The 20419-nt window shown below is 44.8% G+C and overlaps 1 protein-coding gene across 6 annotated transcripts in view; it reads left to right on the top strand.

Annotated features, from left to right (window-relative positions):
- LOC310714448 (potassium channel, subfamily K, member 16-like) overlaps positions 1-15238 on the top strand; it is a 29129-nt gene extending 13891 nt beyond the window's left edge. For all 6 annotated transcript variants that reach the window (XM_083519831.1, XM_083519830.1, XM_083519832.1 and 3 more), the window contains exons 4-6: positions 3629-3792; positions 7326-7488; positions 14698-15238. In XM_083519831.1, the coding sequence (XP_083375957.1) occupies positions 3629-3792; positions 7326-7488; positions 14698-14954 (584 nt within the window). In that variant the 3' untranslated portion in view covers positions 14955-15238. The remainder of the gene's footprint in view (positions 1-3628; positions 3793-7325; positions 7489-14697) is intronic.
- Positions 15239-20419: the final 5181 nt, after the last annotated feature.

Here is a 20419-nt window from a genome sequence, read left to right as displayed (position 1 = left end):
TATACGGACCTTTGTTGGCAAGGTGATGTCTCTGCTTTTTAAGATGCTGTCTAGATTTGCCATCGCCTTTCTCCCAAGGAGCAGGCGTCTTTTAATTTCGTGACTGCTGTCACCATCTGCAGTGATCATGGAGCCCAAGAAAGTAAAATCTCTCACTGCCTCCATTTCTTCCCCTTCTATTTGCCAGGAGGTGATGGGACCAGTGGTCATGAGCTTTGTTTTTTTGATGTTTAGCTTCAGACCATATTTTGCGCTCTCCTCTTTCACCCTCATTAAAAGGTTATTTAATTCCTCTTCACTTTCTGCCATCAAGGTTGTGTCATCTGCATATCTGAGGTTGTTGATATTTCTTCCGGCGATCTTAGTTCTGGCTTGGGATTCATCCAGCCCAGCCTTTCGCATGATGAATTCTGCATATAAGTTAAATAAGCAGGGAGACAATATACAGCCTTGCCGTACTCCTTTCCCAATTTTGAACCAATCAGTTGTTCCATATCCAGTTCTAACTGTAGCTTCTTGTCCCACATAGAGATTTCTCAGGAGACAGATGAGGTGATCAGGCACTCCCATTTCTTTAAGAACTTGCCATAGTTTGCTGTGGTCGACACAGTCAAAGGCTTTTGCATAGTCAATGAAGCAGAAGTAGATGTCTTTCTGGAACTCTCTAGCTTTCTCCATAATCCAGTGCATGTTTGCAATTTGCTCTCTGGTTCCTCTGCCCCTTCGAAATCCAGCTTGCACTTCTGGGAGTTCTCGGTCCACATACTGCTTAAGCCTGCCTTGTAGAATTTTAAGCATAACCTTGCTAGCGTGTGAAATGAGTGCAATTGTGCAGTAGTTGGAGCATTCTTTGACACTGCCCTTCTTGGGGATTGGGATGTAGACTGATCTTCTCCAATCCTCTGGCCACTGCTGAGTTTTCCAAATTTGCTGGCATATTGAGTGTAGCACCTTAACAGCATCATCTTTTAAAATTTTAAATAGTTCAGCTGGAATATCATCACTTCCACTGGCCTTGTTATTAGCAGTGCTTTCTAAGGCCCATTTGACTTCACTCTCCAGGATGTCTGGCTCAAGGTCAGCAACCACACTACCTGGGGTATACGAGACATCCATTTCTTTCTGGTATAGTTCCTCTGTGTATTCTTGCCACCTCAACTTGATGTCTTCTGCTTCTGTTAGGTCCTTTCCACTTTTGTCTTTTATTATGGTAATCTTTGTCCATGGAGTTTTCTTGGCAGGGATACTGGAGTAGCTTGCCGGTTCCTGCTCCAGGTGGATCACGTTTGGTCAAAACTCTCCACTATGACCTGTCCATCTTGGGTGGCTCTGCACGGCATAGCTCATAGCTTCTCTGAGTTATTCAAGCCCCTTCGCCACGGCAAGGCAGTGATCCATGAAGGGGGATATCAAATCATACCAAATCATAATACAATTTATAAAGCCCATTATACATTCCAAATTAAACACATTAGATGGCTTCCTGTGTTTTGATCTTTTGGAGATAATTTATTCCAAAGTCCCACACATAGTCTCATATGTAATCCAAAAATAACAATTCCTATCTCGATCCCTTCTTCTGCTGTTGTTCTTTTGCAGCCGCCAGTGTAACAACGTCACTCGTATTTTAAAAAATCCATATCCATTAACTTGCAAGAGGCATTTAAAGCTTATAATTTTCTGTGTTAAATACTTTTCTTTTGTACTTCTTTTCATGTTATAATGCATCATCCTTTTTCCGCGCTGTCTCCCTTCGAGAGTGATTTTTCAAAGTGCGTCAGAGCCAGCACTGTCACCATCTTGTTTATCTGAACCAAAAGCATACTGGCATCATGCCATGCGCCGGGTTGACATCTAGCTCTTTGTTCTTAATCTTCCCAACTTTTTTAACAAGCTGATGTCTCACCAAAGCAGTTGTAGATCCAAATTAACACTCTCCATAGGAGACAGCGGGGACGCAGGTGGCGCTGTGGGTAAAAGCCTCAGCGCCTAGGGCTTGCCGATCGAAAGGTCGGCGGTTCGAATCCCTGCGGCGGGGCGCGCTCCCGTCGTTCGGTCCCAGCGCCTGCCAACCTAGCAGTTCGAAAGCACCTCCGGGTGCAAGTAGATAAATAGGGACCGCTTACCAGCGGGAAGGTAAACGGCGTCTCCGTGTGCGGCTCTGGTTCGCCAGAGCAGCGATGTCACGCTGGCCACGTGACCCGGAAGTGTCTTCGGACAGCGCTGGCCCACGGCCTCTTGAGTGAGATGGGCGCACAACCCTAGAGTCTGGCAAGACTGGCCCGTACGGGCAGGGGTACCTTTACCTTTACCCTTATAGGAGACAGCAGGGACGTGGGTGGCGCTGTGGGTTAAACCACAGAGCCTAGAACTTGCCGATCAGAAGGTCGGCGGTTCGAATCCCTGTGATGGGGTGAGCTCCCATTGCTCGGTCCCTGCTCCTGCCAACCTAGCAGTTCGAAAGCACGTCAAAGTGCAAGTAGATAAATAGGTGCCGCTCCGGCGGGAAGGTAAACAGCGTTTCCGTGCGCTGCTCTGGTTCACCAGAAGCGGCTTAGTCATGCTGGCCACATGACCCGGAAGCTGTACGCCGGCTCCCTCGGCCAATAAAGCGAGATGAGTGCCGCAACCCCAGAGTCGGTCACGACTGGACCTAATGGTCAGGGGTCCATTTACCTTTACCTATAGGAGACAGTGCCACAAAGCATCACAGTATTTCACAGTCTTTCATTTGAAGAACTCTGTAGGCAGATTCTAAAGTCTTTTTTTTTAAAGTCCCTGTTGCATTCCCTTTATAGTTGTACAATAATAAACTCAGTCCACTAATAATTTCTTAATATGTCTTTAGTGAAGGTTTGCTGGATCATAGATCATCAAATATAATATAAATATAAAAAGAGAACAAAAGGCTCTCCTTCACTTACATAATAATCCTGTTACGGTGAAGTCCTCTCCAGATCAAAACCTTGGCACACAATGGCTGATTTCATTTAGCAGGTTCCCATGTCTTCTGGTTCCAAAACATGCCTGTTCTTTAAGTGCCCCTGCCCTCGTATTCCGTCGGAACGAGATACAGTTAATGGACAACCCACAAGTGAAGGCTCGCCCCTCCGATTGGGGTGTGTGTGTGTGTTTCCAGAAGGATAATTACTCTCATTTTTATCCTTGATTAAGTGCAGAATTGGGATCCGCTATTATGGGACCGCTGCACGCCATGGCATTCCGTGCCGGAAGTCCCAATTTACATTCTGGATAAGAATTATTTAATAATAATGAATTGGCAGATAGATCAGCCAAGTCATAATTGAGTCCATTCTCAAAATAACCTAAAAGGGAGGTTTGTCTGAGCAAATGCCCTGAAGGCTTACACTGAGGGCTGTTATGGGCTGTTATCTGGGCACGATGGTGGTTCCTCTATCTAAGACACTCCTTGCATACCCAATTTCATCACCAAAGACATATCATCAAATACATTTCTAAATTTATCCCAAAAGAAATAAGAATTTTGTAATTCATTTTTTAATCCAATAACTGTGTCACAAATTTTGAAGAACTGAAAAATCTGAAGGTAATTGGCAAATCGACAGTTGCTGACGTCCTTTGCAACCCTTTCTTAATCTTTTAACAGGCTATGGAAACCTCTGTCCCCAAACAGCAGATGGTCAGATCTTTTGTGTTATTTTTGCTCTCTTTGGAATCCCCTTCAACCTCATCTGCTTGAACTATATTGGCTTTTTTGTCTCAAGAATCTGTGAAACCTGTGCAGAGAAAGTGTATTGGAAAGAAAACAAGGTAATTCATCTGGAGATAATTTCTAATCTTACCAGTCACAAGACTGAGGGTGACATAGACTGCTGCTGCACTCAAGTCCTGTATACAGGGTTCCTGTGGGTATCTGGTCAGCTTCGATGAGAACAGGATCCTCGACTAGACGGGCCCTTGCCTGATCCAGCAGGGCTCTTCTTCTATTATATGGCATATACATATGCATATATAATTAGCTGCCTCTATAATAGGAGGAAGACAAGAATAAATTAGACATGTGAATTATGCCCTCTAATTAAGTAAGGAAGATAAACTCTCGCTTTGCCTTCAAATAGGAATGAGAGAAACTTTCCAAATTATTTGTTTTAGCAGTACATATTTTTGGAACACAGCTGTTTGCCTTTAGTGAAAATGGCTCCAGTATAAATTTGCAAAATATATCTTCTCAAATTCATGGAATTTAATGCTTCTTAATTCTCCAAAATGTTAGTGGGTGTGAGGGTGGGTGCAAAAATTGCTGAACAAAAATTGAATTGTCACCTTTTGAAGCGTAAACGTTAACAAAATGTACAACACAGTTTGGATATTACAAACTCGGAGATTACTTTCCCCTATAGTTCCATTTTTTTCAAGGCTTTTAGACCAAGGCTTTTAGATACTTGCTTGTTTCTAAAATGAAGGTTTCTTATTTGCTTACAGCTTGTGGTTTGTCTGCAGGCACAAACAATGAGCCTGAGTTTGGACAAACATGCTAAGCCAAACCATGCCTTAGTTTGTGGCCAAAGCAGCCACCATCTCCTCTCCTGGAGCCTGTCTTGGAGAAATTGAAAAGGAGGTTCCTCGACTGTAGCTTCCCCACAGAGCAACCCAAAAGAAAAGGATGCAACCTCCAAGTGAAATGATAGGCCTTTCCTGAAAAAGAAATGTGCATAGGGACAGCCTCACACATAAGAAGAAGGCTGCAAAGAACCACATCCAAAGCCATGTTCTTTATACATTTCTAGATTACACACGTCATTTTTATTCACCAATCCAAGGATCACAGGAATCTTAACAGGTGCAACCCCATGTCGTCATCCTGAACCAATTCAAATCATTTGGTTCTTCAGATCAGCCCTCATCATAATGCCGTGTGATTACATACAACCATTTTTTCTTTTTTTTTAAAAAAATAATTTTTATTAACAGGCCAATCAAATCACATTAATTCCAAATCACATTAGTTCCAAATTATACAGCCAATTTTTTTAAAAAAATTGTTGGGGGTACCCATACTTCGAGCTCCAAAAGGGATCCAAACATCACTCTTGCTGCTGCTTTAATTTCACAGTTCTGTCCAGATAGTCTCTTTATTATTTTCCTCATCTTCTTGTTGTTATCATATATTTCTTTCTTTGTGATCTCTGATAATCTTCACAAGCGGGTTGAAAATCCTGTGTGGATTTTAAACTCTCCAAGAGCCATATCACATAAAGGACAGACGCCATTTCCACACCTCCGTAGAGAACATTCCCACAGTCTGTCCGTTGATTTCCACAGGCCTGCCAATATGTATCTCAGGGGACCCTGCCAGGTCAAATTCACATTCCGATAACCATACATTCACATTCCGATGACCATGGTCCTCCTCCCCCTCGTCCTCCTGTGGGCAGGCCTGTCTTGACGAATCTCCATTTGTAACTGCGTCACAAAGCTTGCTTTCCATTCCCGATGTTCCCACCAGTCCTCTCTTTGATCAGTAATTAATCATAGTTCTTAATCATAGAATCATAGAATCATAGAATCATAGAGTTGGAAGAGACCACAAGGGCCATCGAGTCCAACCCCCTGCCAAGCAGGAAACACCATCAGAGCACTCCTGACATATGGTTGTCAAGCCTCTGCTTAAAGACCTCCAAAGTAGGAGACTCCACCACACTCCTTGGCAGCAAATTCCACTGTCAAACAGCTCTTACTGTCAGGAAGTTCTTCCGAATGTTTAGGTGGAATCTTCTTTCTTGTAGTTTGGATCCATTGCTCCGTGTCCGCATCTCTGGAGAAGCAGAAAACAACCTTTCTCCCTCCTCTATGTGACATCCTTTTATATATTTGAACATGGCTATCATATCACCCCTTAACCTCCTCTTCTCCAGGCTAAACATGCCCAGCTCCCTTAGCCGTTCCTCATAAGGCATCGTTTCCAGGCCTTTGACCATTTTGGTTGCCCTCCTCTGGACACGTTCCAGTTTGTCAGTGTCCTTCTTGAACTGTGGTGCCCAGAACTGGACACAGTACTCCAGGTGAGGTCTGACCAGAGCAGAATACAGTGGCACTATTACTTCCCTTGATCTAGATGCTATACTCCTATTGATGCAGCCCAGAATTGCATTGGCTTTTTTAGCTGCCGCGTCACACTGTTGGCTCATGTCAAGTTTGTGGTCAACCAAGACTCCTAGATCCTTTTCACATGTAAATCTCCTGCTTGTGATTAGTAATTTGCAACGATTCTTTCTCTCTGGGGGGGAGGGTTATTGGGTACTCACATAAGACAAAAAAAAAGTTTTTTCCTCCCCCCTTTCCATTTCACTCCGACATATCGATCTTTTAATGATGAGTCTTCACTTGATTTCTTGTCCAGCCCGTCACTCCGCATCACAGAGATCCCATTAATCAGCAGTCTTTACTCCTGATCTTCACTTGAAGTATGTGCATTTGTTTCTTTTCCAATTATATATTTCGAGCTGATGCAAACCAGTGCACGATCAGAGACAGCGTCCAGGAGAGCCGACCTCACCCAAGGGCTTTGTGCCTAGTGCCCTCACCCCCTTCTTTCGAATCCGGGGGTGAACTATGGACACAGCAGGCAAGGCAGTGCCCCCCATTCCCTTGGGGGGCAAGGGAGGCTGCATACTCCCATATCAGCCTCTTAATTACCTTGTGTGGGTCGGAGAGATGTTATTGTCGGCCATCTTCCAATGCGCCCCCTGGTGGCCCCCCACATACAACCATTTTTCAGTGTCTTTCTTTCTTAAGACTTTGACTAATTTTCCTGTTCATTACAAGTTTTCCAATGTCTTCCTCTTTCATTTTTTTTTTTTTACAAAACAATTCAAGACTGATCACAATTGCCATGCCTAGCTGATTCTTGTTTTAGGCATACAGTGGAACCCATAGATTCTAACAGTGTTTGCGAATGGACATTCACTATGCACAGTACCTCAAAGCAGGTAGTTCTGTATTGTAAAAGTTCTGTACTGTACTAAAAAAGCCAGTACAGGCCTTTTTAGTTCAGCCAGGCCATAGACTCAAAAGAACACGGAATGATCAAAATACAGTTTTATTAAATTATTATTTTCTCCAACACTTGCACCCTTGCACTGCCACATTAAACCGTGGCTTGGCTTATGTGTCATATGGAGAACTGGGTATTGTGCTCCAGATGAAGTCTAACTAGGGTAGAATTATTATTATTTATTTGTTAATGCAGCCTAAAATCCCTGTGCATGGCTGGAGGCCAAGAACACTGAGCTCTGTTGCATCAAACCTACCTTTTTAATTTTCTTTTTTGCTTTATCTTTCAGAAAACAGCAAAATATCTTTTCTTCTATGTGGTTTTGGGGATTCAAATGTTTCTTATTTTGCCTTCGTTTCTCTTTCAATGGATGGAGGGCTGGAATTATAGTGAAGCTGTCTATTTTACATTTATTACCCTCAGCACCATTGGTTTCGGAGACTATCTAATAGGTAAGGCTTTCAGAATACTTTCATACTGTGGGCTTCACTGTTGTGCTGAAGAATATGAAAGCTCAGATCAGGTGTCATACAAAATGATGGTTGGCAATGATTATAATTTGGAACCCAAACCGTATTTTAAGTTTCTCAAGTACAGACCCTCCAAGTATACCTATTTTCCAGGAACAGTTCTGGATTTACAGAAGCCACCCCAGTTTCTGATTTGATCCTGGAATGTCCTGCTTTTCCTTAAGACGTCCCTATTTTCATTGGAGAAATATTGAAGGGTATGGAGCTTTATGACCCACGAGCCAAGGAGATAAGTAAACTTTAATAATATTAATAATAATAATAATAATAATAATAATAATAATAATAATTTTTATTTATACCCCGCCCTCCCCAGCCAAGGCCGGGCTCAGAGCAGCTTACAAGCAATAATAAAAACAAGATGAATGATTACAACTTAAAAACAAAAATAAAATACAACATTAAAATAATGGAACATTAAAATATTAAAATGTAGCCTCATCGCAGGAGGAGAAGGAAAAGAAAAAAGAAAGAGAGGGAGGGAGGGAATCAAATTGGCTCCAAGCCAGAGGCCAGGCGGAACAACTCTGTCTTACAGGCCCTGCGGAAAGAAATCAGATCCTGCAGGGCCCTGGTCTCATGAGGCAGAGCGTTCCACCACGCCGGAGCCAGAGTTGAAAAGGCCCTGGCTCTGGTTGAAGCCAATCTAACTTCCTTAGGGCCTGGGACCACTAGGGTGTTGCTATTTATGGACCTTGAGGCTCTCTGTGGGGCATACCAGGAGAGGCGGTCCCGTAGGTACGAGGGTCCTAGGCTGTGAAGGGCTTTAAAGGTCAAAAGCAGCACCTTAAATCTGACCCTGTACTCCACCGGGAGACAGTTCATCTTGAAAAGCACTGGGTGAATATGCTCCCATGGCAGAGACCCCATGAGGAGCCTGGCTGCAGCATTCTGTACCCGCTGGAGTTTCTGGGACAGCTTCAAGGGCAGCCCCGGGTAGAGCGAATTACAGTAGTCAAGTCTGGAGATGACCGTCGCATGGATCACTGTGGCCAGGTCGGGGCGGGAAAGGTAAGGGACCAACTGCTTGATGCGGCGAAGGTGGAAAAATGTCGCCTTGGCTGTTGCTGTAACTTGCGTCTCCATGGAAAGGGAGGCGTCAAGGATTACACCCAAACTCTTAACGGAAGGCAATGGCACTAATTGGGCCCCCGCAAGAGAAGCGAGTTGGTCCCTCATCCCCATGCCATCCCGACCTAGCCATAGGACCTCTGTCTTCGAAAGATTTAGTTTCAATCGGCTCCCACGAAACCATCCAGCCACAGCTTCCAAGCATCTGGTCGAGTTGGTGTGGCCATCCATCAGCAGATAGAGCTGAGTGTAATAATAATAATAATAATAATAATAATAATAATAATAATAATAATAATAATTTATTATTTATACCCCGCCCATCTGGCTGGGTTTCCCCAGCCACTCTGGGCGGCTTCCAAAAGAATATTAAAATACTGTGACACATCAAACATTAAAAGCTTCCCTAAACAGGGCTGCCTTCAGATGTCTTCTAAAAGTCTGGTAGTTGTTGTTCTCTTTGACATCTGGTGGGAGGGCATTCCACAGGGCGGGTGCCACTACCGAGAAGGCCCTCTGCCTGGTTCCCTGTAACTTGGCTTCTCGCAGTGAGGGAACCGCCAGAAGGCCCTCGGTGCTGGACCTCAGTGTCCGGGTAAAACGATGGAGGTGGAGACGCTCCTTCAGGTATACTGGACCGAGGCCGTTTAGGGCTTTAAAGGTCATCACCAACACTTTGAATTGTGCTCGGAAACGTACTGGGAGCCAATGTAGGTCTTTCAAGACCGGTGTTATATGGTCTCGGCAGCTGCTTCCAGTCACCAGTCTGGCTGCTGCATTCTGGATTAGTTGTAGTTTCCGGGTCACCTTCAAAGGTAGCCCCACGTAGAGCGCATTGCAGTAGTCCAAGCAGGAGATAACCAGAGCATGCACCACTCTGGCGAGGCAGTCCGCGGGCAGATAGGGTCTCAGCCTACGTACCAGATGGAGCTGGTACACAGCTGCCCTGGACACGGATTTAACCTGTGCCTCCATGGACAGCTGTGAGTCCAAAATGACTCCCAGGCTGCGCACCTGGTCCTTCAGGGGCACAGTTACCCCATTCAGGACCAGAGAATCCTCCACACCTGCCCGCCTCCTGTCCCCCAGAAACAGTACTTCTGTCTTGTCAGGATTCAATCTCAATCTGTTAGCCGCCATCCATCCTCCAACCGCCTCCAGACACTCACACAGGATCGTCACCGCCTTCACTGGTTCTGATTTGAAAGAGAGGTAGAGCTGGGTATCATCCGCATACTGATGAACACTCAGCCCAAACCCCCTGATGATCTCTCCCAGTGGCTGCATGTAGATGTTGAAAAGCATGGGGGAGAGGACAGAACCCTGAGGCACCCCACAAGTGAGAGCCCAGGGGTCTGAACACTCATCCCCCACCACCACCTTCTGAACACGGCCCAGGAGGAAGGAGTGGAACCACTGTATGACAGTACCCCCAGCTCCCAGTCCCTCAAGACGGTCCAGAAGGATGTTATGGTTGATGGTATCAAACGCCGCTGAGAGATCCAGCAGAACTAGGAAACAGCTCTCACCTTTGTCCCTAGCCCGCCGGAGATCACCAACCAGTGCGACCAAGGCAGTTTCAGTCCCGTGATGAGGCCTGAATCCCGACTGGAAGGGATCCAAATGGTCCGCTTCTTCCAGGCATGCCTGGAGTTGTTCAGCAACCACTCGCTCAATCACCTTGCCCAAGAATGGAAGATTTGAGACTGGGCGATAGTTGGCCATCGTGGCCGCATCTAAAGATGGTTTTTTAAGAAGCGGTTTAATAACCGCCTCTTTCAGCGGGTCTGGGAAGGCTCCCTCACGGAGGGAAGCATTCACCACCCCACGAAGCCCATCGCCCAGCCCTTCCCGGCTAGCTTTTATAAGCCAGGATGGGCAAGGATCAAGGACACAGGTGGTTGGTTTCACTCGTCCAAGCAGCCTGTCCACATCCTCAGAGGTAACAGAATGGAATTGATCCCACGCAATTTGACTAGACAGGACTCTAGCACTCTCCCGCCTCGGCCCTGCTCCCACGGTGGCGTCTACCTCTTTCCGAATCTGAGCGACTTTATCTGCAAAAAACTTTGCAAAATCATTGCAGGAGATCATGTGGCCCGTACTGGGCCCCGATGTAGCAGGTGGTTCCGCTAAATTGCGGACCACCTGAAAAAGTCTCCTGCTGCTGTTTTCTGCAGATGCAATAGAGGCGGCGAAGAAAGCCGCCTTCGCCGTCGCTACCCCATATTGGTCATCAGCATATTGGTGACAGCCCAGCCCAAAGCTCTGGATAATCTGGGCAAGGGGGCGCATAAAGATGTTAAAAAGCATCGGGGAGAGAATTGCGCCCTGCGGCACTCCACACACCAAGGAGTGGCGTGATGACATTTCCCTCCCTAGTGCCACCCTCTGTCCCCGACCAGAGATAAAAGAGCACAACCAGTTACGGGCTATGCCCTGTATCCCCACGTCTTCTAAACTTTAGAAGACAACTGAAGGCAGCCCTGTATAGGGAAGTGTTTTAAAGTTTACTTTTTTATTATGCTTTTTCTATATGTTGGAAGCCGCACAGAGTGGCTGGAGCAACACAGTCAGATGGGTTGGGTATAAACAATAAACTTATTGTTACTATTATTATTATTATTATTATTATTATTATTATTATTGACATCCCTATCCTAGAACAGATAATTCAACATTTGGTCTGTGAGCATTTAGAAAAGGATGCTGTGATTACTAAGACCCAGCATGGGTTCCTCAAAAATAAGTCATGCCAGAAGAATCTCATTTCTTTTTTTGATCAAATTACAAACTTGATGGGTCAGGGAAATGCTGTGGACATATTATACCTTGATTTTGGTAAGGCTTTTGACAAAGTACTGCATGATTTTCTCCAGAGGAAGCAGGTAACATGTGGGTTGAAGAAGGTAAGCGTTAGGTGGATTTGTAGCAGGCTGACTGACCGAACCGAACCAAAAGAGTACTCATTAATGGTTCGTTGACATCCTGCAAAAAAGGGACAAGTGGGGTGCCACAGGGTTTTGTCTTTATAAATGACTTGGATGAATGAATTGAGAGGATGTTTATCAAATGCACAGACGACACCAAACTGGGAGGGATAGCTAATGCCGCAGAAGACAGAACCAGAATTCAGAATGACCTGGAGAATTGGGCACAATCTAACAAAATGAATAGATTTTGCACCATTCTAGCAACTGCAACCACTGCTGCCTGAGGCCAATAACTGGAACAAACTGTTGCCAACAAATGTTGGATGAAAATAAATGTTTCTACATTTCTATTATTATTATTATTATTATTATTATTATTATTATTATTATTATTATTATTATCATCATCATCATTATCATTATGTTTTATAAACAAGAATAATGTTATACAAATAAGTATACCAAGTTTTCTCATGTCATTTGTATATCACAAAAATAGCATAATATATGTGGAGTAATATCTACAACGCATGGTTCATTATTAGCGAACCAATTTCTTGGTTCATGGTTTAAACTATTAGGAAGAAAAGAGGGGGAAAGAGGTGGAGGGAGGAATGGTAAGTGGGGTTGGGTGGGGTGGTTATACTTCTATTCAAGTATGTTTCTGAGCACAAAAGTGTTGGTGCTGACCTGTAAAGCACTAAATGGCCTCAGCCCAGTATACCTGAAGGAGCGTCTCCACCCCCATTATTCAGCCCAGACACTGAGGTCCACCTCTGAGGGCCTGGTGCCAGTCCCTCACTGCAAGAGGTGAGGATACAGGGAACCAGGAAGAAGTGGTGGCACCTTCCCATCAGGTGTCAAGGCGATAAAGAACCACAAGACCTTTAGAAGACATCTGAAGGCACCCCTGTATAGTCAGATGGTTGGGGTACAAATAATAAAATTATTATTACAGTGGTGCCCCGCAAGACGAATGCCTCGCAAGACGAAAAACCCGCTAGACGAAAGGGTTTTCCGTTTTTCGATGCGCTTCGCAAGACGAATATACCTATGGGCTTGCTTCGCAAAACGAAAAAGTCTTGTGAGTCTTGCGATTTTTTTCGCTCCCCCCCTTTTTCTAAGCCGCTAAGCCGCTAATAGCCTTTTAGCCGCTAAGCCGCTAAGCCTTTAATAGCCGCTAAACCGCTAATAGCGCTAATCCGCTAATAGGGTTGCTTCGCAAGACAAAAAAACCGCTAGACGAAGAGACTCACGGAACGGATTAATTTCGTCTTGCGAGGCACCACTGTATTAATATCATCATCATCATCATTGAGCAGGAAGTTACAGGATGTGCACTGATTGGAAATTTGGTAGTGCAACCACACCAAAGCCTTTACAGGCTCAAACATCATCATGAGCCTAAACCATCACAAATAGGACATTGGTAGTTTCCTATGTGTAGTGGTAGAAATGTGTTTTAAATGTATGGTGTGAACATGACCTAACGAAGTTTAGATAAACTGAGTTGGCGAGTCCTTTCTTTTTTTTTTGTAAATAATTTTTATTCATTCTCCAATTAAAAAACATTATTAATAACAAATCAAACCATATATTTCCACATTCAAAAACAAAATAGGAATTATATAATCCGAATTAATTAATTTCACTAGGACTTCCCGTGTTCTGGATTCAAGAGCTAAATGTCCATCCTTTATCTTTCTGCTGTCTTCTTTGTTACTTCACAATTTTCCAGTCCTGATATTGACAATTTCCTCTCTCGATCAGTCAGTCGCTGGTATAACTATCTTGTTTTATTTGACCATTCCTTATTTCTAATATCATGCAGAGGGCTTTTTCCACATTGTTCTCAGTCTTAATATTTTGAAGCACAGTGCTCCTTCGATGACCCCTCCTTTTTCTGCTGATTGTTGTTCTAATAGGCTCTGGACTTCCATCCAAGGTTGAAGTTCATTAGCGACTTCGCACTGTCTTTTGATCTTTAATGTTTCAAATGTATTGTAGGAGTGTACTTGTCAATCAGTAAGTCACACAAAGGTTGTTCTGGTTTTCCCATAAAAACCCACGCCAGCTCTCCGGGGCCCTCGGACAGCTGGCAGAGTTCACCGCCACTCTCTTCTCAAACTGTAATACTGTGGTTACAGATGCTTCAGGTTACAAACTCCGCTAACCCAGAAATAGTACCTCAGGTTAAGAACTTTGCTTCAGGGTGAGAACAGAAATCGTGCTCTGGCAGCGCAGCGGCAGCAGGAGGCCCCATTAGCTAAAGTAGTGCTTCAGGTTAAGAACAGTTTCAGGTTAAGAATGGAGCTCCGGAACGAATTAAGTTCTTAACACGAGGTACCACTGAATTCCATGCAAGTAAATGCATCCTTTGTAAAGAACACCCCTTTTGTAATTCCAATAAAAATATATCTCCAATCTCCTCCCATTGAAGGAGACTTTTTCTGATCATATCCTTTTTCTTACTGTGTCAGAGCTTCTACTGTCACCATATTTCCTCCTCATCCCGAGCTGATCTGGTCATATCTGATCTTGCTCTGCCAATTCTGATCAGGGCTCTTCGTTGAGGACTGCGATAACGCCAATAAGTCCAATTATTTTACGCCTCCTGCGTTTCCTTTGGGTAATTAATTCTTTCTTGGTGGGGTTCGCCAAGTCATGAAATACCAAATTTAACAAAGTACGGCAGCCGCTCACCTCATTCATCAAAGCGACAAGAAAGGAGTCTTTTTGAAGTCCGAAACTTGGCCTCCAGCGACTGTGTAGTTTAGCAGATTTTTCTTTTAACTCCTTCCGTCCATAACACGCCTGGATTTTTTTGCCAAACCTTTTAATTTTTAGGAAGCAGGAACTCCCGGCTGATGGGACTGACGTTGGAGAGTTGCTAAATTCGTGCCTTGGACGCAGATAACCTACGGTCTGCGGGTGGTGCGGCGCAGCTCCCCCCTCCCCGGGATGTGTGTGTCAGGGTTAATTATTTAACCCTGAATTACTGGCACAGCTGTTTGTCTGATCTCTTGGGAGGCTGCCATATCTCATCGTCGGAAGCCGGAAGTCTGAGTTGGCGGGTCCTTTAAATCACCTCCTCACACTTTACTGTTGCTTTTCTCTGTGTCTCCAGGGAGGAAGCATGACAGGTCATATTTTATGGGCTACCGGCTACTCGCAGCCACTTGGATCGTCATTGGTCTGGCCTGGATAGCTGTGCTGTTTGACCTTGTATCCTCATTACTTGAACCTCCAGCTCCAGTAAGAAGAAGAAGCAGCGCACGAAGACAGAGTAGTGGGGACAACATAACACTGTCCCAAAGGGGTCAGTCTGTTAGATTTTCAGTGACGGAGAGTACAAGTGCATCATTGCAGTCTCGTTTAGATTGACATAAAAATCAGTTGTACTCAAGAACTTCCATTGAGCTTTTTATAATTATATGCTATTGTGACATTCTGCGTATTCCTTAAAAACTCACTAGTTGCTCTTTAAGTTATGCAGTTCCTAATAAACTGTGAAATAGCCAGGTTTCGGCAACCAAGAGAGGGAGGGTGGCTATTACATAAAAATCAGTTTTATATACTGTTGTTTTTATGTTTATTTTTGATGTCATCTTTTTGGAAAATAAATTGTTATTAAAAAAAATTACATAAAAATCAGCTACACACAAGAACTTCCGCTGAGCTTTTTATAATTATATGGCATTGTGACATTCAACTGATTCCTTAAAAACTGGCTAGCTGGTCTATGTTAGTACCATATTTTTCGCTCTATAAGATGCACCAGACCATAAGACGCACCTAGTTTTTGGAGGAGGAAAACAAGAAAAAAAATATTCTGAATCTCAGAAGCCAGAACAGCAAGAGGGATCGCTGTGCAGTGAAAGCAGCAATCCCTCTTGCTGTTGTGGCTTGTGGGATAGCTGCGCAGCCTGCATTCGCTCCATAAGACGCACACACATTTCTCCTTACTTTTTAGGAGGGAAAAAGTGAGTCTCATAGAGCAAAAAATATGGTAATTCCTAATAAACTGTGAAATAGATGGGTTTTCTGCATCAGATTATAATGCCTCTTCATTACAGGATATGTATTGTGTTTTAGCAATAAGGAGAGAAAGGAAGGGTCTTACTTGGATTCTCAAAACTGGAATGTGTGCAGTGGAGAACAACCAAGATGATCAAGGGTCTGGAAACCAAACCTTATGAGGAGTGGTTGAAGGAGCTGGGTATTTTTATTCTGGAAAAGAGGGGACTGGGGGAGATATGAGAGCCGTCTTCAAATATCTCAAGGGCTGTCACATGGAAGAGGGAGCATGCTTGCTTTCACCTGCTCTGGAAGGGAGGACTCAAACCAATGGCTTCAAGTCACAAGAAAGGAGATTTGAACTAAACATCAGGAAGAACTTTCTGACAGTAAGAGCTGTTCAGCAGTGGAACAGGCTCCCTCGGAAGATGGTGGACTTTCCTTCCTTGGAGTTTTTTCAGCAGAGGTTGGATGGCCATCTGTCCTGGATGCTTTAGTTGAGATTCCTGCATTGCAGGGGGTTGGACTAGATGACCCTTGGAACCCCTTCCAACTCTGCAGCTCTATGATTCCATGATTCTAAGGGGCATTTTAGTCCAACATCAGGACAGACAAAGGGTCCCCATGTAAAGTGGGAGGGTGGTGGTGGAATTTTCTGGCTTGAGGACCACACTGGCCTTTGCCTTCCAGTGAGCACTGCACACCCTCACGTGTCCATGCCTGCTTGTGAACACACACAGAGACACAGAGTCCCCCCTCTCACCAAAGCAGTGAAGACTAGCTGAGGTGGAGGTGACAGCTGCACCCCCATTCATCAAAAGATAGATGGGCGTTCAAACTCCCCCCTCCCAGGACACCCCATCAGGGCGCTGAGCCTCACTCACTATTTAAATATATGTGCCATCGCCAAAAATAGTGGGGGGTCCTGAAGGGTCAGAAAAAAATTGCCTGGTGGCTAGATTAAGCTCCCAAACTGGGAGTTGCCCACCCCCTGAAGTATAGCCTCCCCTGAAATATAGGATCGCATGACCAATGTTTTCTTTTAAAGCCCTATACAGTGGTACCTCGGGTTACATACGCTTCAGGTTACATACGCTTCAGGTTACAGACTCCACTAACCAAGAAATATTACCTTGGGTTAAGAACTTTGCTTCAGGATGAGAACAGAAATAGTGCGGTGGCGATGTGGCGGCAGCGGGAGGCCCCATTAGCTAAAGTGGTGCTTCAGATTAAGAACAGTTTCAAGTTAAGTACGGACCTCTGGAACGAATTAAGTACTTAACCCGAGGTACCACTGTACGGCCTAGGACCCTTGTACCTACGTGTAATGGTTCCAGGGGTTGCTCGTGCGTAAGCCGGTGCAAACACCTGGCTGAATTGCCTGAGTGAACCTTTTCTGTCCCGTGGCTGACTCAATCGCTGGCAGAATCCGTCAGTGGGTGTTTCTTAAACTTCTTCCAGCAAAGAAGCTCTTTGACGCCTAGTCTCCTCCTACTCTCTCTGCGCGAAAGCCTTCTGCGCAAGGAGGGTGTAGGCAGCAGAGGACCCCTACTCTCCTCGCTGGTCCCTGGCTAGGAGTCATGGGACCGCCTCGCCGCTTCCCCCATCTGCCCCCCTTCTCCACTGGTGCTACGCTGATTCTCTTCCCCAGAAGATGGGCTGCCTCTCCCAATCCCGGGACGCTCTCCGGAATCCCTCTGGATTTTGCTCTCTCCCTCCGGCACTGATGGCAGTTCCCTGACACTACGGGACTACCTCTCCTGGTATGCCCCATGGAGGACCTTACAGTCTGCAAATAATAACACCTTGGAGATCCCGAGCCTCAGAGAGATTAGGCTGGCCTCGACCAGGGCCAGGGCCTTTTCGGCCTTGGCCCCAGCCTGGTGGAACGCTCTGCCACAAGAGATCAGGGCCCTGCAGGATTTGACATCTTTCCGCAGGGCCTGCAAGACGGAGTTGTTCCGCCAGGCCTTTGGTCAGGGTTTGACTCCCCTTCTCTTTTTGTATAAGAACTCAAATAAAAGAGGCCTCCCAGCTTTCTCATAGGCCCATCCATATAAGATCAGCGTAAATAGTTGGGCCATTTACTGTTCCCAACCCATACCCTGTGGAAAGCCATCTAATTAGACTTTAATTTGATCTGTTTTTAGGAGATAATTTAATTATTGTTTGATTTTATAAATAAAAGTTGTATTATTATTATTATTATTATTATTATTATTATTATTATTATTATTATATATTGTTGCATGCCACCCCAATCTCCAAGTGCTGCAAGCTTGCAGGGTTTCCTTACCTAGAGTTTGATGTGCAGCAGAGTCTTTGGTGTCTTCAGGATATATGGCTTATTTACACATTCTTCTGCTTCGATCACTCCTAGCAGACTAAGATTGTCTTCCATAAACACGGTTTTAACAATGAGTCCGTAAGTGACTATGGAGGCCAGTTCAGGATCCACACATCCTTCTCTTCACTTCCACAGTGGGGACATTGGTTTCCGGGCAGGCGTTGATCATGGTGTGGATTTGCCAAGCGTGCCTTCCTCCTAGCACGTTTCTCCCTTGCGTCCTGAGTTTGAGTGTCTTCAAAGCCCATGACACCTTTGGTCAAGGCTGTTCTCCAACTGGAGTGCTCGCAGGCAGGTATATAACCTGAGGCTAAGATGGAGGGGCTCACAGCATCAACGCCCCAGAAGGTCCTGTTTCTCCCAGTCAAAGACCAGAAATCAGACAGGGCTCTGTCTCTCACAACTCTACTGCCCCAAATTTTGTCTTACTCACTACCAGCCAGGGAGGGAGGGAGGGGATCCATTTGTTCCCCCTCACAAAGCCACATCCTTTGTCATACTAATGTTCATACTCAGGCCCATCAACTCACCAAGATGCTGGCCTGGCTAGTCTACACTGGAGTCCTCCCTTAGATTTTAACCGGGGGGGGGGGGGGGGCTGGACTAGACGACCCCTTCAGAGTCTCTTCAATCTCTACATTTCTAACTCTTGCTGGAACCACGACCCAAAGAATTAGATGCGGGTATATAAATCTGGCAAGACTCACAGCATTCATAAGTGAACGATCGGACCAGAAATTATTAAAAGAATGGGGATGTGCTAAAGAGTATATGAAAAAAACATTGTTCTGGAGTAAGCATATCGGTATGTAATGAATGATGCTTTGCAGGGTTAAAGAAAGAGAAAAACGGTGTAAAAAGTATAAAGATAGAAGTAATCCACATTAGACACAACAATTTAGAAAGAGTAAAAATTTCGAGGTCTGAGAACAAAGGAAGGAAGTCAATATGTGTATATGTATGTAATGACTAGATTAGAATGAAGATATGGTTTTATTTGTAGATGTGTGCTTTTTCTTTTGTTTTTGTTTTCTGTTTTTCTTTCTTGTTTGTATAGTATTATTTTGGATACAATGTTTGTAATTTTTGTTGTAATTTTGCATTGAAAATAAAATTTATTTATATGTACAGTGGTGCCTCGCAAGACGAAATTAATCCGTTCTGTGAGTCTCTTCGTCTTGCGGTTTTTTCGTCTTGCAAAGCACGGCTATTAACAGCTTAGCGGCTATTAACGGCTTAGCGGCTTAGCGGCTTTAAGAAAAAGGAAACAAACTCGCAAGAACTCGCAGGACGTTTTGTCTTGCGAAGCAAGCCCATAGGGAAATTCGTCTTGCGGAACGACTCAAAAAACGGAAAACCCTTTCGTCTGGCGAGTTTTTCGTCTTGCGAGGCATTCGTCTTGCGGGGCACCACTGTATATTTTAAAGGAATTAGATGCGACTTGGGCATCATACAGACTAACCTGCTAAACTCAATGTATTCATGTGATTTGCTTGCTCAGGACTACGTGCTGCATATAACCCTTGCATTTTGAAAAAGCTCCAGCAAGTCTTTGCCATTATAGTTGAATGGTTACGAGCCATTATGCATAACAAGGGTCTAAACCTAAGGCCCGGGGGCCGGATGCGGCCCAATCGCCTTCTCAATTGGGCCTGCGGATGGTTCGGAAATCAGGGTGTTTTTACATGAGTAGAATGTGTCGTTTTATTTAAAATGCATCTCTGGGTTATTTGTGGGGCCTGCCTGGTGTTTTTACAGGAATAGAATGTGTCCTTTTATTGAAAATGCATCTCTGGGTTATTTGTGGGGCATAGGAATTCGTTCATTTCCCCCCCAAAATATAGTCCGGCCCCCCACAAGGTCTAAGGGACGGTGGACTGCCCCATGGCTGAAAAAGGTTGCTGACCCCTGTTCTAACCCAATGCCTAATTTCTGACTTGTCACATGGGGGTTACTGTATTGGCCCGAATATAAGCCACACTCCCCCCCCAAAAAAAATCTGACCACAAAAAATTAAAGTGTGGCTTATATTCATGACCTTACGGTATGCAGCCAGGAAAGCGGAGCAAACAGGGCCAGGAGTGCGGTGAAGCAGTGCTGCCCCACACGTTATTCCCCCTTCCTCTTCCCCAAGGCCAGAAAGGGAAAGAGTGAGGGAGGGGAAAGGCAACACAGTACGCCCCCCCCCCCAGTATGCAGCCAGGAAGGGGGTGGCTTATACTCAGGTATTTTTTCTTTCCCCCCCCCCTTCCAATTTTAAAGCTGCAGCCAATACGGTATTCTCAAAATTCTGCTGACTCCTAGATAGTATATCACTACTATAGTGAGTTCTTGCACAGACCCCCCCCATCCCTGAAAATAGTCAGGTTTCATTTAAGATGCAGCTCCCCCCGCCACTTACCTGGGAGTAAGCCCCATTAAATCCAGTGGGGCTTACTTCTGAGCAACTACCGTATTTTTCGCTCTATAAGACGCACCAGACCAT

Source organism: Podarcis liolepis (genome assembly GCF_965112155.1).
Source record: "Podarcis liolepis genome assembly, chromosome: 1".
NCBI lineage: Eukaryota > Metazoa > Chordata > Lepidosauria > Squamata > Lacertidae > Podarcis > Podarcis liolepis.
This window is presented reverse-complemented; position numbering and strand designations above follow the sequence as displayed.